Source organism: Helianthus annuus, chromosome 13 (genome assembly GCF_002127325.2).
Source record: "Helianthus annuus cultivar XRQ/B chromosome 13, HanXRQr2.0-SUNRISE, whole genome shotgun sequence".
NCBI lineage: Eukaryota > Viridiplantae > Streptophyta > Magnoliopsida > Asterales > Asteraceae > Helianthus > Helianthus annuus.
Window position 1 is genome coordinate 49,325,554 of NC_035445.2, and position 14,908 is coordinate 49,340,461.

The 14,908-nt window shown below is 36.3% G+C and overlaps 1 protein-coding gene across 1 annotated transcript; it reads left to right on the forward strand.

Moving 5' to 3' along the window:
• Nucleotides 1–9,912: 9,912 nt before the first annotated feature.
• LOC110873934 (inverted formin-2-like) lies at nt 9,913–13,671 on the forward strand. Its single transcript, XM_035982190.1, has 2 exons — nt 9,913–9,976; nt 13,292–13,671. Exons 1-2 carry the CDS (start codon nt 9,913–9,915, stop codon nt 13,669–13,671), a joined length of 444 nt encoding a protein of 147 aa, XP_035838083.1.
• Nucleotides 13,672–14,908: the final 1,237 nt, after the last annotated feature.

Sequence of the window (14,908 nt, forward strand, 5' to 3'; positions counted from 1 at the left end):
CTTGTAATTATTATCACTGATGATGCCGACTTTCCTGTTTAGTTTTTCATCTGATCTCTTTTCTTTGAGCGACCAGATAGAGAGTTACATTTTAACATCGCTGGTGTCTGACCAGTGGTAGAAGCATCTTTTTGCCATTTAGATTTTTGTTGGTGTTGCTGATTTTGATTTGTTTTTTAACAGACAGTTTTTTAAAGGACAATTGTTGATGTTTTGAATCAAACTAATCATCAGTCTTTTATAGTGTTTAAAATGCGTCTTTATGGTAAACGAAGAGGTTAATCGTAATTATGATAACCTGTTTTTTTGAAGGTTTAAAATTTGTCCCTTGGGTTTCTTCATATTTAATTTTATAGTTTTCCAATAAAAGCTGAGGTTTTAAAACGTTTTTGCATTAAAAGGCTGCTGTTTTGAAATATAAATCTATATGTTTATATTAAATGTAAACGTTTTTCCTTCCTAGATTATTAAATGTACAGTGAGTTTAAATCTGACCTTTGGGCTGTAAGATATTTCACTATATAATATTATTGCCAGTTCACCTGTTTTTCATCACGTTTTACTACTAAGATATCCTTCTTTCACATCAGTTTAGTAATATAAAACTTAAAATGGCGTCATACACTTCTGCATAGTCTGATGATTTAGAGCAGCGCTTTATCAAGCAAGTTGAGGATCAAGTATATGCGGATAGGGCTACTCTTCAAGAGCTGAAGTGATATCTTGATGGACTGCACCTTGGTCTGTTCACGAGAGACCAGGTTTCCAGAAACCTGATGGCGATGCCTTCGACTTTCGTGCGTGACCTTTGTGTTATCAGTAATATAGAGTGCGGTGATAGAGACATGGAATTCATGATGATGCTCAAGGATATACATCGAGAGGTTCAACACTTGATGGAGTTGAAGCTAACTTTTCTTAATTCTTGCTGTTAGATTCTTAAATTTCCAGGTGTTATTGTTAGATTTGAAAGTTTCTTAGTTTAGTACTGGATGTAGTTGTTGATCTTTTAATGTCATAAATAAATTTTAATCCTATTAATCCTTTTACCACTGTATTTAACTTTTACTTATTTTAGCAAGCATAAATATTATTATATAGTTTTGAATATCATCTAAGGGTTGCAGACTCAATGGTTGATGTAGATGTGAAATTGTGTCTGAGTTTGATTTATATGTTTGGTAAGTCAACAGAGGTTTAAATCCCTGAACAGATATTTGGTAAGTCAACAGAGGTTTAAATCCATCAGGTTGGTTTAAGGCTAAATAGATGATTGCAAAGTCAAAATATTCTAGAATATCTGATCACGAATAACAGTTTTTTGAAGAATTTGCTCCTCCAAATTACAAAGACTGAACATCTGCTACTGTAAAGGTCTGTCAAAGCTAAAGTCTGCCAAAAGAAAACATCTGCTTGAAGTGATCCTTTGCTGATGAAGAAAGTCTGAAGAAGCAAAGGTCTCCTATGGGTCAATAGATGTTAAAGAACAACAGATGATAACCTGTTGATGCTGCTCAACAGAGTTTTTCGTACTAACAGTGCTTAGACTAATAGCAGATGTTTGTAGTTTGTTAGGCTATTAGATGTTGATCTCTAGGTGAACATTGTAATTGCAGTCTTTGTAAAAGCATGATGATGAAAGCATTCTTCTCATTCTTATGAGAAAAAGTTTATTATTCTTGTGCATATTTCCATTTATGTTTTATCTTCTTCCATTATTATCATCTTAACTGTCACAATAATAAAAATCAGATGCTAACAATTGGTATGAGAGTTTAGTCAATCAAATTCGATCCTTGCAAATCCAAATTACAAAGACTGAACATCTTGTGACAACCGGTGATTTACGGCTCTTAATTACGTGATTAACAGGTGATTAAAGCGATAATAAATAGTGTTTACGATGCAAATTAACTTACTTAAGCCTTTGGAGTGCCTGGGAATGCCTCGTCGACCTTACAGTGCTCGTGTGATGATCTGCGAAGAAACTGCTGGAAATCTAACGGTAATAAACTGAAACCGAACAAAATACTGACAACGCCGACAAATATTAAATTTTTACGATATATTCTAGCTTCGTAGTTAAATTTTAGCAATCGTAGTTGAAAACGGCTCGAAAAACAGATTAAAGACGGCAACAATGTAATGTTTCGCGATTATTACCGTTATCGACGCACGAACGCGACTACGATGGATACCGACATTATTTTTACACGTTTTTAACTCTGAAATATATTTTTACTAGGCTACGGTGATTTCGGTTTTAAAAACGTGTCTCATAGGAATTACGGGCCACTTACACATGAGATGGGCTTGTGGGCCCTGGGCCCAAGCCCAAAACCCACAAGCCTAAACCTGCACATAGAGATTTTTGTATATCAAAATCTTATAAAATCTTATAAAATCTCTACAAAATCCTATCAAAATCTTTACAAAAGATTTGTTCTCAAAAGTTTGAATTATTTTAAAACTAATGCCTGTCCTTCAGCCTACAAGGAAATCTTAAGTCTTCACAATTCAATCTTTTTTTTTCAACTTAAAACCCCTTCACCTCCTTCATTTTTTTTTATCAGACCTTATGTTTTGTCCCTCTCAATTCCTTTCTCTGCAAAGAAAAAACACACACATAAAACCCTCAATACACATCTATATACAGCAAACACAAACATACCCACAGGCCCTTTCATCTCTCTCTCGTGAAGAACTGGTGATGAGCAGGCCATACCGGCTGCCGGCCGATGATACTATCGACCACACACACCTCTGACACCCCTTTCTTCTTCCATATAACACTCTAAACACCTGCGACCTACTGATTTCGAGAGAGAGGAAGATCGAAGAGAGAGAGAGGCGATGAGAGAGAGAACCGGTGGTGGTGGCATACGGCGGCGTTACACAGAAACAGAGGAGAGAGAGAGATGACGGTGACCCGGTGAAGGAGGTGACGACGCCGCCGTGGACGGCGGCGGCAGTGGCGGCGTAGCGGTGGTTCGGGTCTGTGGTCCGTCGAGGCACCCGCTGCTCAGTTGACTCGGTCAGCTCAGCTTTCGACACGAGAAGATGGTAATGATTTTACGATGCAATACATTTCGTTATTCTTATAGTTTTATTTATTTACGTGTGAAACGAGCTCGAACCAATTTATCGCTTTCATTTCGATGCATTTGATGAAAATATTTATATAGTTATTGCTTACATTGTTGAATTTTGATAAAATAACGACAACTTGTGTTGTCGGGGGCGTCCAAAAACAGAGGAAACTCTGCCCGTTTTTCGAGAAAATCCGTAAAATAAAACGTGTTTTAAACTCTCGGATTCAACTAAACTTTTAGAAAGACATACAAATATGCAATTTCTTTTGACGACGCTTTACGAACATACGAAAACTACGAAGGCGGATATTATTTACAATAATAAATATAGTTATTATATTTATTTGAAACGTCAAAATTCGACAACTCTTCTACAAAATCAATATAACTTTTATATTTATTTTCAAATGCCGATAACACAAATGAGATTTCATATAACAAACAAACCAATCTCGTTTTATAGAAAATAAATATAACTATATATTTATTTCAAATACCAAACAACACGCGTTCATTTTATAAAAATAAATACGGTTTATGTATTTGTTTTGAATACCAAAAACACGATGGTTCTTTTATAAACTTAAATATAGTTTATATGTTATTTCGAATATCAACGACACAAATTCGTGTTATAAAAATAAATATAGTTTATATATTTATTTCAAATATTGCACGACACGAGTTCTTTTGTAAAATAAATATAGTCATATTTATTTTCAACCAGAACAACCCGACGATTCTTTTATAAAATGAATATGACTTTTTATATTCACTTCAAACGCCTAAACGGCATATACGTATACTTTGATAAATATCATACGAGACGTAATATATGGTGCGAGTTTGTTATATGATATTTTCATATAAAGATTATTTTTATACACGTACGACTACTCGAGAAGTCTAACGCGATGATAACGATATATTTTTATATTTTTATATAAATATTTACTTATTTCTAAATCTCTCGAGGAATAGGCCTTACCAAGACTTACTAGTTTTACTGACGATAAGCGAGACTTAACAAGTATAACTTAATCGTTACTGTTAAGTTATCAATTTACCGTTGAATCGTTCGGTTAACGATTCGTTAGAGCTCGAACACGTAGTTTAGCTACGTTTATATTAGAAACTTATTAGATATTCTGTGTTATGAATATTGTAGAATGCACGCTAGCAAGTCAAGTCCTGGAAACGACATCACAAAGTCGTAATTAGCTAGCTTTGCACAAGACAATTCAGGTGAGTTCATAACCCCATTTTTTACGATTTTACATTCTTGTAAATGTTTTCGGGGTGGAAAGACATGCACGTTTGGCAAGAACATACAAAGTTTTTGAACGAACGAAAACTCATATTTCTAAATCATATTACGAATGGATTATACTAAATATACCGGTTTTTACAAAACAAATGCGTATTATCGAAATGTGAATGATTTTCAAGACTAGGGATGGATCGTCTTGTGATAATATATAGAGATTGGGGAGTTGGCCTTAGAGGCTGGGGAGGTTCAGCCTTAGAGGCTGGGGAGGTTCAGTCTAAGAGACTGAGGTAAAATACATGTTACAAAAGGATTACTTACAATACAATTGGTATGGTTAGCCTAGGAAAGAACCATAGATCATGTGATAGGGTAGGCAGATACTTGGGACCATTAATCCTCGTATCAGGACCGAGGGGCATGAGTGATAGATCTATTTGAGTGTAGCGAGCCCACACCCATGAGGCCAGGGCGGCCCATAGTGGTGACTATGTCTTCCAGCCGGGAGCCCGGTACAACTTTGCTAGGTTTGAGTCTTCCTACACCGTCACACATATCAGTGGCCTTGCAAACCATTGGTGATCTTTTCCTTGTTTACAATCATACCGCGGTTTTACAAATTACATACCATGTTTTATACAAATTCAAAGCATAGGATTATGCGGGCATGGGGTCAAGGTCAGGGTGGGCATTGACGGTTATACGAACATTACAAATACGAGAGTTTACAAATACATGGTTTTACGAACATAATGCGTTACGAATACAAAGTTTCCATATAACTTGGCAAGAAAATGATTTCTAAATTCGTTTTCTCAATATTATTTCACAAACCGGTTATTCAAAAGATTTATTTCAAATCTTTTACAAACAAACTATGAACTCGCTCAACTTTATGTTGATTTTTCGCATGTTTCTTTCTTAGGTTATATTTCTAAGACAAGGCACGGTTGGAATAGGAGAACCATGTGGAGTCGAGTACTTAGTGGCGTTCATTTTTCTAGAAGTCTTAGCTTAACTGCTTCCGCTGTGCAATGAAGATACCAGTCCAGTCACGCCAGCTCTGATAATTTCGTGGTGTGACACATCTGCTACTGTAAAGGTCTGTCAAAGCTAAAGTCTGCCAAAAGAGAACATCTGCTTGAAGTGATCCTCTGCTGATGAAGAAAGGTATCGTCCACTGCTGGCTAAAAATCAGATGCTTGAAGTGATCCTCTGCTTTGCTAAAAATTCATCCACTGTTGAAAGGTATCATCTGTTCTCATAAGCACTGTTTATCCTAACGACTGTTGACTTACCATTGTTTCCAACCTCTGTTGTTGCCCAATAGAGGTTTCCAAACAACTGTCATCCATTATCACAATAGAGGTTGTGACGTGGACAGATGTTAGCCATCAGATCTTTGTAACTGCTGCCACGTCAGCATTCACTTTTTCACTCTATATAAACCCTGTTTCATCTCCTAACCGAGCTTCTACCACTACCGTCTCGAATTCAAAAATTTCAAAAGCAGTTTCCATTAACAGCTTATTCTTCGACTATGGCTCTGAACATCAAAAACCCTTACAACTACCTCCCCATCTTCGAGAAAACCAGCAAAAATACCACCTTTCATTCAATAGTTGACGATTTAACATTATCAAAATACAAAGCAATCCTTACTGCTGATGCTCCAGTTCATACAGAAACACTCCGACAATTTTGGTCTAATGCTGAAGTAGAGCTTGAAGATAATAAGCCGGTTGCATCACATCTAAATTCAGAGAAAGTCTGGTACGAATTTCCCCATCTACAATTTCCGCTACATTTGCATTGGACGACTTGGTAGGTAAGACCAAATTTGATAAACATGAACTTCATACGGAGTTCATTGAAAGTGGGTATGATGCGCAATTAAAGGGAGTTACTATTTTCAAACCAAACTTCCCTCCGCCAATGAAAATTTTTTCCATACTCTTTTAACTTGTCTCTCAGCCAAGACCACCGCATTTAATGAGATATCTTTAAAAATTCAATATTTGTGATATGCTATTTTAACAAAATATGATTACAATTTATCCCAAGCACTGTTTTTTGATTTGGTTACTAATGTGAAAATGTGAAAAAAGGTGCTAATAATGCTTTTCTGTTGTATCCAAGACTTCTAAGCTACTACCTACGAAAACAAGTGTCACAAACAGATTTTGAACAAGGTTTAGCTTTTCAAATAAATAGTGTTACAAGTGAAACTTTTACCAGACTTATGGATAAAGAGTCAAAAGTTTCAAAAACACAAACAAATAGGGATGAGCCTGTTTTAGATGCGTCAACATCTGCTGCTCAAACCTCTATTGTTGAGCCCACTGCTCCTGGTGATCATGACACCACAACCGGTGTTGTGAAACGCACACCAGCAAAACCCAAAAAGAAAACCTGCCACATCCAAAAGGCCCATCAAAACCAAACAAAATAAAAAGGGTCATCTGGAAGATGAGATCCCAGATGTTAACCCAGTGACAACACAAATGTCACTTGAAACCACTGCTGCTACTTCTTCACAGCTGTTGGAAAGATCTCAACCCATCCAAACTCCTCATGTATCCTCACAAAAGGATCATGTTGTAAGCACAGGGATACCACACCATGAAGCAGACCTTTCATATGAAAGTATGCTTAAAAGCCCTTCTCCCAGGGCAATGTCGCTTTCTACACCACAACCCTCTTCCCAAATTTCGTCAACAATATTACCTCTGTTTAAAGCAATTGAAATTCAGAGTGAAAACAGTCCCTTTCACCCATCATTACTAAGAGTATAACCCAACAAATAACTGTGTCTGAACCAATTCAATCTACTATCCCACAAACAGTTGAGGAGGTTACACCCCTTGAGTTTAATGAAACTATTGGTGATAGTTCAAATGGAGCAACCACTACAACTGTTGAACCCATTGGTTATTAGTTGGACAATGGTTACATCATTAACACTCCCTTGAAGGCAACTGTTGTTAAGGCTACAACTGTAACCTCTGCTCCAGTGGGAAGTCCCCAGAACCAAGAAAAAGGGGCATTTGTTTCTGATGATATGGACTCTTCTCCTATTATCAAAACAAATACAACCACCACAGGTGGGAATTCAGATGATCCTATTAAACTAGGTGATGAATTAAGATACAAGGATTTGATGGATAGAATGTCTACCATTGAAACATCTGTTGCTGAAATTAAAGAAATGATGAATCAGATGATGGAGCTTTCTAAAAGTCAACCTAGCACTCAGCAAATTGCTAATGAGCTTTGGAATTCTGTGCAACCCATCCTTTAAGCTCAGAGGAATTTGGCTGAAAGCAACCACAACTCCCATATGGAACTTATCAAAATTATGGTTGATGCTAGGTATAAAGATATATAAGCAGACATTAGGGGCATTAAGGAACATCTGCTCAAACTTACTGGCTCTACCCCTACACCAATCTTTGAGAAAGATGTTGATGATGATGCCAAAAAGGGGGAGAAAGATTCACCGAGAAAGTTGTCACCTAATTCAAAAGCTAAACCAAAACCAAAGGTGCAACAACAACCAAAGTCTACTGAGCAAAAATCTTCTGCAAAAGCTTCAGAAGCTGGAAAGGAAAACATGATTGATGAGACCCTAAACAAAAAAGCTGAAAAGATAGCTTTGGAAAAGCAGAAGAAGCAAGATACAAAGGAAAGAAAAGATTCAAACTGGTTGAAAGAAAAGGAAAAGCAGAGGAAAAACGAAAATATTGGTACTTCAAACAGAAGAAAGTCTGCTAGAATAGTCAGATAACCAATTGCCACCCTTCCTAAAACCACTGCTACTCCTACAAAAATTGTATCCTTTGCTAAACCTAAACCCAAACCTTCTCTACAAAAACCACCACAAAAGAAGCAGAAAATAGCTTCAACACCATCATCACCAATTCACCCAATAGATGCTGATACAACAAAAGTATCAGCAGATGTTAGCCAAACAGCTACTGAGACACCAGTTGTTTCAGCAGATGTTTTTCAAACATCTGCCATGATCATTTTCACTACACCAACAACAATCCAACCACCTCCAACATCACAAATATTTCTCACACATCCACCTTCACCACCAAAACGTTCTCCTTCACCAGAAATCAAGTCCACACGCAAGAAAAAAACTCATGTTGTGTTAGAAGATGATGAGGAGATTAAATCACCAATCCCTGTATCATCTGCCCCCATTCAAAACATTCCATCTTCATCACTTCCACCCCGAAAACCCACTTCATCCCTTCCAATTGCTACACTACCATCAGTCATTCCCCTGCAAGCTCAATATCCTCTAGAGTTAGTCATTGTTAAAGGTCAAATTAAGTCATTATTCACAATAGAGGATCCATCCAAAAGATCCTTCCCATCTCTTATGGCTATATGCAGCGTCAAAACTTAGATGAGTATCTGAAATTAAAAGCAACACAGGCTGAGGTTATAACAAGAGAGAATAGCATAGGGATGGATGACAGGAAATACCAGAGGTTCTTATCATTTGAGCTTAGCAAAGTCAGAAAACTTGAAAACTTTGCTAAGGACCTGAGTAAATCCATGTCTGAGAGGACAATAAATCCTGAGCTTCAAAAGGAACTGAGGGATGATTATGTTGAACACACTATGAAGCACAAACCATATAAAGCAACCAGAGCTCAATTCAAAGATTGGTCATCAGATGCTCTTAGAGAAGAAATTGAAAGAATCACAAAAATGCGCAATGATCCTCTGGTAAAGCCAACTCCACCTAACTGGAAGAAAGTCAAACAAGTGGATCTAGATGAGGCATTGCAGTTTAAAAGAATGAGAGCAGAGCTTGTGGCTGCTGATTATGGTTCAGCTAGATCCATTGCCAGATGGTCTAAACTCAACATAGTTGAGACCTGCAAAAGGCTGGAAGAACTCAGAGCTAAAGGTCTAAATGTTCCTCAAAAGCCAGTCTATCCTACAACTGCTGCTTTGCCTCAATAGACCCATACTCCCAAAAAGCTTCTCTCATCATCTGCTTTATCTGCAAATGCCTTAAGACAATTAAAAAGGCAAAAACAGACTGATGAGGAAGATGAGCAGAGGTATGAAGAACATAGAAAAGAGGCAATAAGATATCTGTTTGATTACCACATTGACCCTGTTGCTGACTCACTTGCTGCTCAACTCAGAGAAGCAGTTGCAAATTTAGTCAGTGGACCACAATCACCAAACTCATCTTCAATAAGTCTTGTCCCAAGAAAACCATCTGATCCAAAAATAGTAAAGTGGAAGTCATCCTCAGACACCCAAGTATTGACTTTGATCAGGTCAAATGGTTGTGTTGAAAAGGTGAAAATGCACAGTGCATATAGTCTGAATGCATATGATCTCCAAGATTTGTTGGACCTTCAACTTGAAAGGGATGATGAAGAAGACATGTTCTCCCTGGACTTTGAACTACAATTCAAAGGACAAATCAAGGAGATGTTGGTGATAAATAAAGATCAGTAATAAAAAAAGGGTTTTGGCATCATCTGTTGTATAGGGAGATTTGTTGGATCAGCAGCTATGACATTGTCTCCAACAACATATGTAGCCAGGACACAACATGTAGCAAAGGAGATGTTGCTGGGTAAGAGACTCTTGATTGGGCTTTGGTGAAAGTTGTTGAGGCAGGTGATCGTGTGATAGTAGTTAATGTTTGTTGAAACTTAAGCTGTATTCAAATTCTATTGATTTTTTCAAAGTAAAGATTTTAAGTTTGTTAGTATATTCGTTTGATGTTTTACAACTTTTGTATTGAAGTTTGATAAACACATTTCCAACAGATATGAACATTCGGCAAAGTAAAAAAGTAGTTCTCGCTTTTTATGATGAAATGTATTAACTACTTTTGATTATTTGTTTAGACTGATTATTTGTTTAGTTGTAAATCAGAGTTCAAATACATCAACATGCAAGATTTGTGAGAAACTCATGACTAATTTAATATTAATTAATCAAAAGAAAAACTAAACTAAAAATTACAATAACTATACACCTACTATACTTTCTGTTAAAATTAAAATATAGTATGCATGGTTTTCTAAAAGCCACCCGTATTTGCACACGGGTTTTACTACTAGTAAAATATAATATTTCAAAACAAGGAAATCACACCCCCTCACAGGGCACTACCTAACACACACATGACTCACCAGACATAAGTCCATAACAAAATCCATTCTACCTTCAGCCATCGAGTGTTGTCGTTCATAGACAAATGTACATATTCAGAAAAAAATGAAATTCAATATATTATATAAAGATAATCAAATAGAAAGGATAATACAAATTGATTTCAATTTCGACCTATTTTAAATAAACTAATAAATAGAATTCAAAATTCGAAAAAAAGAAAAAAAATGAGAATTCTATTTAGAATCCCTTTTCTTTAGAAAGAATTCTCCGTAAAATTGAGATGAAAACAAGAATATTTGGATAAGAGCAATAGTGTTCGTGATTCTTCATCCCCCGATGCAGAAAATGTTATAGTTTTCCATTCTTATATGATGCCGGAAAGTTTATTGGCACCAGGTCGACACAAAGTGATTCATCATTTATACATCAGAAAATTCCCACAAATTGTGTAACGCCTCGCGTTTTCGTATTTCTATAGTTGGAAAGTGTGTATCCACATTCTATTTTTAGAAACTTGTATTCGTATTTCGTTCAATCTTTGTAATCTCGAGATTTGATCATAATGGAAACACATTTCAATATATTACTTGTTTGAATTCGTACATACATGATGCTTACTCATTTGCAAATGCGTGTTTTATATACAACACTATATGACGTTATTTGATACTTATATACAGCCAAGTTCGATACATATGATTATACACAAGCGACACATATTTACGTTTATTCGATGTCGGAATTCAATCAATTATATACCATATTCATAACATGCCTAAACATCCCTTAGAGACACTAATTTATTCTTAACATATCAAAGAAATCGCATAATTGGACAAGTGACCAAACAACAAGGGTGAAAAACAAAAAAATAAAATTTCAGGGGACCTTATGGACCGCAACCAGTAGCTTACGGTCCGTAAGCCCTTCTGGGCGGGCATAATTGTTTCTAAGTCGCGGATTGGACCTCCCACCCACCTCCTTTCTTCTTCAATTATCTCCTAACCTTCTTTCAACCCAAACCCTAATCCCCCACTATAAATATATGCCTTCCACAACTCCTCCACCCTTTACACACCTCTAAACAACTCTCAAATCCTTATAATTCTCTAAAATCTCCAAGTTGGGCAGATTGTATCAAGTCTCAGAACAATGAGTTTTTAGCACCTTCTTCTCCATTTTCTTCATGTTTTCTTCCATTAAACTCCTTGGACAACCTCTAAGGATGTTACCCAAGTTCACCAAAGTGTAACAAGGTGCTACATGACTTATATGAGGCTCCAAACTGAGTTTAAAATTTTGTTTTATAAAACTTTTACAAACTTGCCTTTGTTCATGCTTATCTTATGGAATTCTTGCACCAGACTTGGTCCCAACTAAACTCATGTTGTGGGGATTGTGTTATGGTGAATTTCCAGAAGATTACAGGTTTAAAACCTCACTTAGTTGATGCCTTAAAGGTTCCAAACAACCTACAAAGTGATAGAACCATCCAAGCTTTCAACCTTCAATGTTGAAAGACTTGTGTTTTGGTTAGGTGTGAACAATGGAAGCCTTGGCTTTCCAACTATGATTCCACCACCTCACTTAGTTAGTTAGTCCATTTTTCTTTAACCTAATTCATCAAAACACTAGTCTAGTTTGAGTTTCACTTGGTTACTTGATGATTTAGATGATTAGTTACTTGTACATTCTTTATTTTATTCATAACCAACCAAAATCATCAACTAAGTTGATGATTTTGTGCTTTGGTGAATCCATACAATGAGATTAAATGGATGGAATTCATCTTACCTCCATGCATGATATTATATGACTTGGACTAGATACTTATATATATATATATATATATATATATATATATATATATATATATATATATATATATATATAGGGGACCGCTAGAATGAGAACCACCACGAGTTGTAAGAACCACGGGAACCGCGACCCGCGGGTGGCCGTTGACCACGAAATTTTTTTTACACCTAGATCCGTATATTTTAAGACCGGGTGTAAATTTTGGGTTCAAACGGCGCACCCGAGGGGGTAGTTTTTTACGCCCAAAGTTTGGTTAAAAAAAAAGAAAAATTAAAAAAATTAAAAAAACCCAAACTTTGGGCGTAAAAAACTACCCCCTCGGGCGCGCCGTTTGAACCCAAAATTTACACCCGGTCTTAAAATATACGGATCTAGGTGTAAAAAAAATTTCGTGGTCAACGGCCACCCGCGGGTCGCGGTTCTCGTGGTTCTTACAACTCGGGGTGGTTCTCATTCTAGCGGTCCCCTATATATATATATATATATATATATACATGTATATATATGACAAAATTGGAGAAATCAATCTTTTATGTTATACCCAAACTGCACTTTGTACCTTTCACCATGAAATCGGCAAAAACCAACCTTTATGTTCATGTTTTGATACAGGTTCAACCTTTACCACTAACCTCGTCCAAAAACTCAGTTAACTTACCTCACATGCTTTGCATGTGAGGGTATTATGGTCTTTTCAACCCAATCTTTTCTTTTTTTATTAATAAATTACAAAGATATTTTTATTGGTTAGTTGATTAAAGAAAAAAAGAAGAGTTTAGTTGACATTAGTTATTCATTAATTTTCTGATTCGGTATGTATTTTGTTACAACTTTGAAATAATATCATCTATCAGAAGCCATTGCTTCAAACTTTAGGTACCATACAAGAAACTAATTGGAAATTATCAGATCATCTTTTTTTCTGCTGTTGTATTTATTATATGTTCAGATTTTTGGTCCATTTCTAAATCCAAGCCGTTGATAGTCAACAACCTAGTGGGTATTAAAATTCATCCTAAATCACATAATTGCTCCGGCGACTCATGCTCTCAATCGGATCTCAATCCGCCGCTGCCGGTGGACTTTCTGATCACCTCCACTCCTGATTCTGGTGCATCCAATCCTTCCGATCTCTATCCTCCTCCGTCGCTGCCGTCATCTGGTTCAAGTTCGAATCTAGCTCCACCACCTCCGGTTCCGTCACTAGCACCGCCTTCGGAATTGAGTAGTGGTAATCAAACTCCACCTCCACCGTCGCCGGTGTCTGTAGCTACTCCGCCTCCACCGGTGGTTGTTGTAGCTCTGCCTCCGGAATTGAGTAATGGATAAATTTGATCTTGAATTTCTGGTCAATGGAAAGTGTTTTGGAGGATCTGATTGGTCAAAATTTTCATGTAGTTAGTTATAATATGATAATTCATTGATTACTTGTGACAAAAAAAAAACAAAAAAAAATATACAAACAAGCTTCTTAGATCTGGTTTTCTAGTCAGAGCTGGGAGATGAACAAGAAGAATTTATATGATGGCCATATGTATATTATTTATTTTTTTTAATAAAAAAAGAAATTATTGGGTTGAAAAGACCATAATACCCTCACATGCAAAGCATGTGAGGTAAGTTAACTAAGTTTTTGGACGAGGTTAGTGGTAAAGGTTGAACCTGTATCAAAACATGAACATAAAGGTTGTTTTTTGCCGATTTCATTGTGAAAGGTACGAAATGCAGTTTGGGTATAACATAGAGGTTGATTTCTGCAATTTTTTCTATATATATACGTATACCTTAGAACCGAATCATAACACCAACCAAACTCATGGTTGAATGTTATGTATTATGGTCATTTCCATCTTAGTCAAAGCTCCTTAAACTATGGATTCTAATGGGTGAATCGGTACCCATGAAAACATGGCTAAAATAGTGTCCATATGAGTGCTTTTAGACAAGATGTATATTCTTGCAATATGGATACTTTCATGTTACTTTATACTCCAATCTAACTCGATACAGAACTCCATAACTCATACTCCTTGTTCATCCTTGTAGGATAACCTCGATGTTCCCAAATTCTCAAGACTTCTCACTCATGTTTTTGGAAGCTTTTGCAAACCGTGAGTATACATGACCCCCTTTTTACTTTAAGTACACTTTTGGGGTGCAATATATATACATATCAAACTTGAACATACGTAAACATTCGCATGATTCAATCAAACAAATCCGTACATACATGCTTAATACGTTATACACTAGGATACTTGCATTTTAGAAGCCATTCTTGCACAAATACTTGTCATTAACTTCATGTTACGCCCTAATTCGTATTTGTCAAAAGTCGCAGCGGAAATTCGTGCCATAAAATTTCTTTCATTACAAACGTCTTGACTTACTTGAAAGTTCGTTTTAAAATGTATCTTTTACAAAGATAAATTATAAGTCATGTTTACTAATAGTACATACTTAATTATTCCCGTACAATCTATCTCGTGACTCGGTCTTCGATCTCTAATTCTTGTGATAATTCGCCCGTTATCCGTATAACCTGCACTCACCACATACATTCATA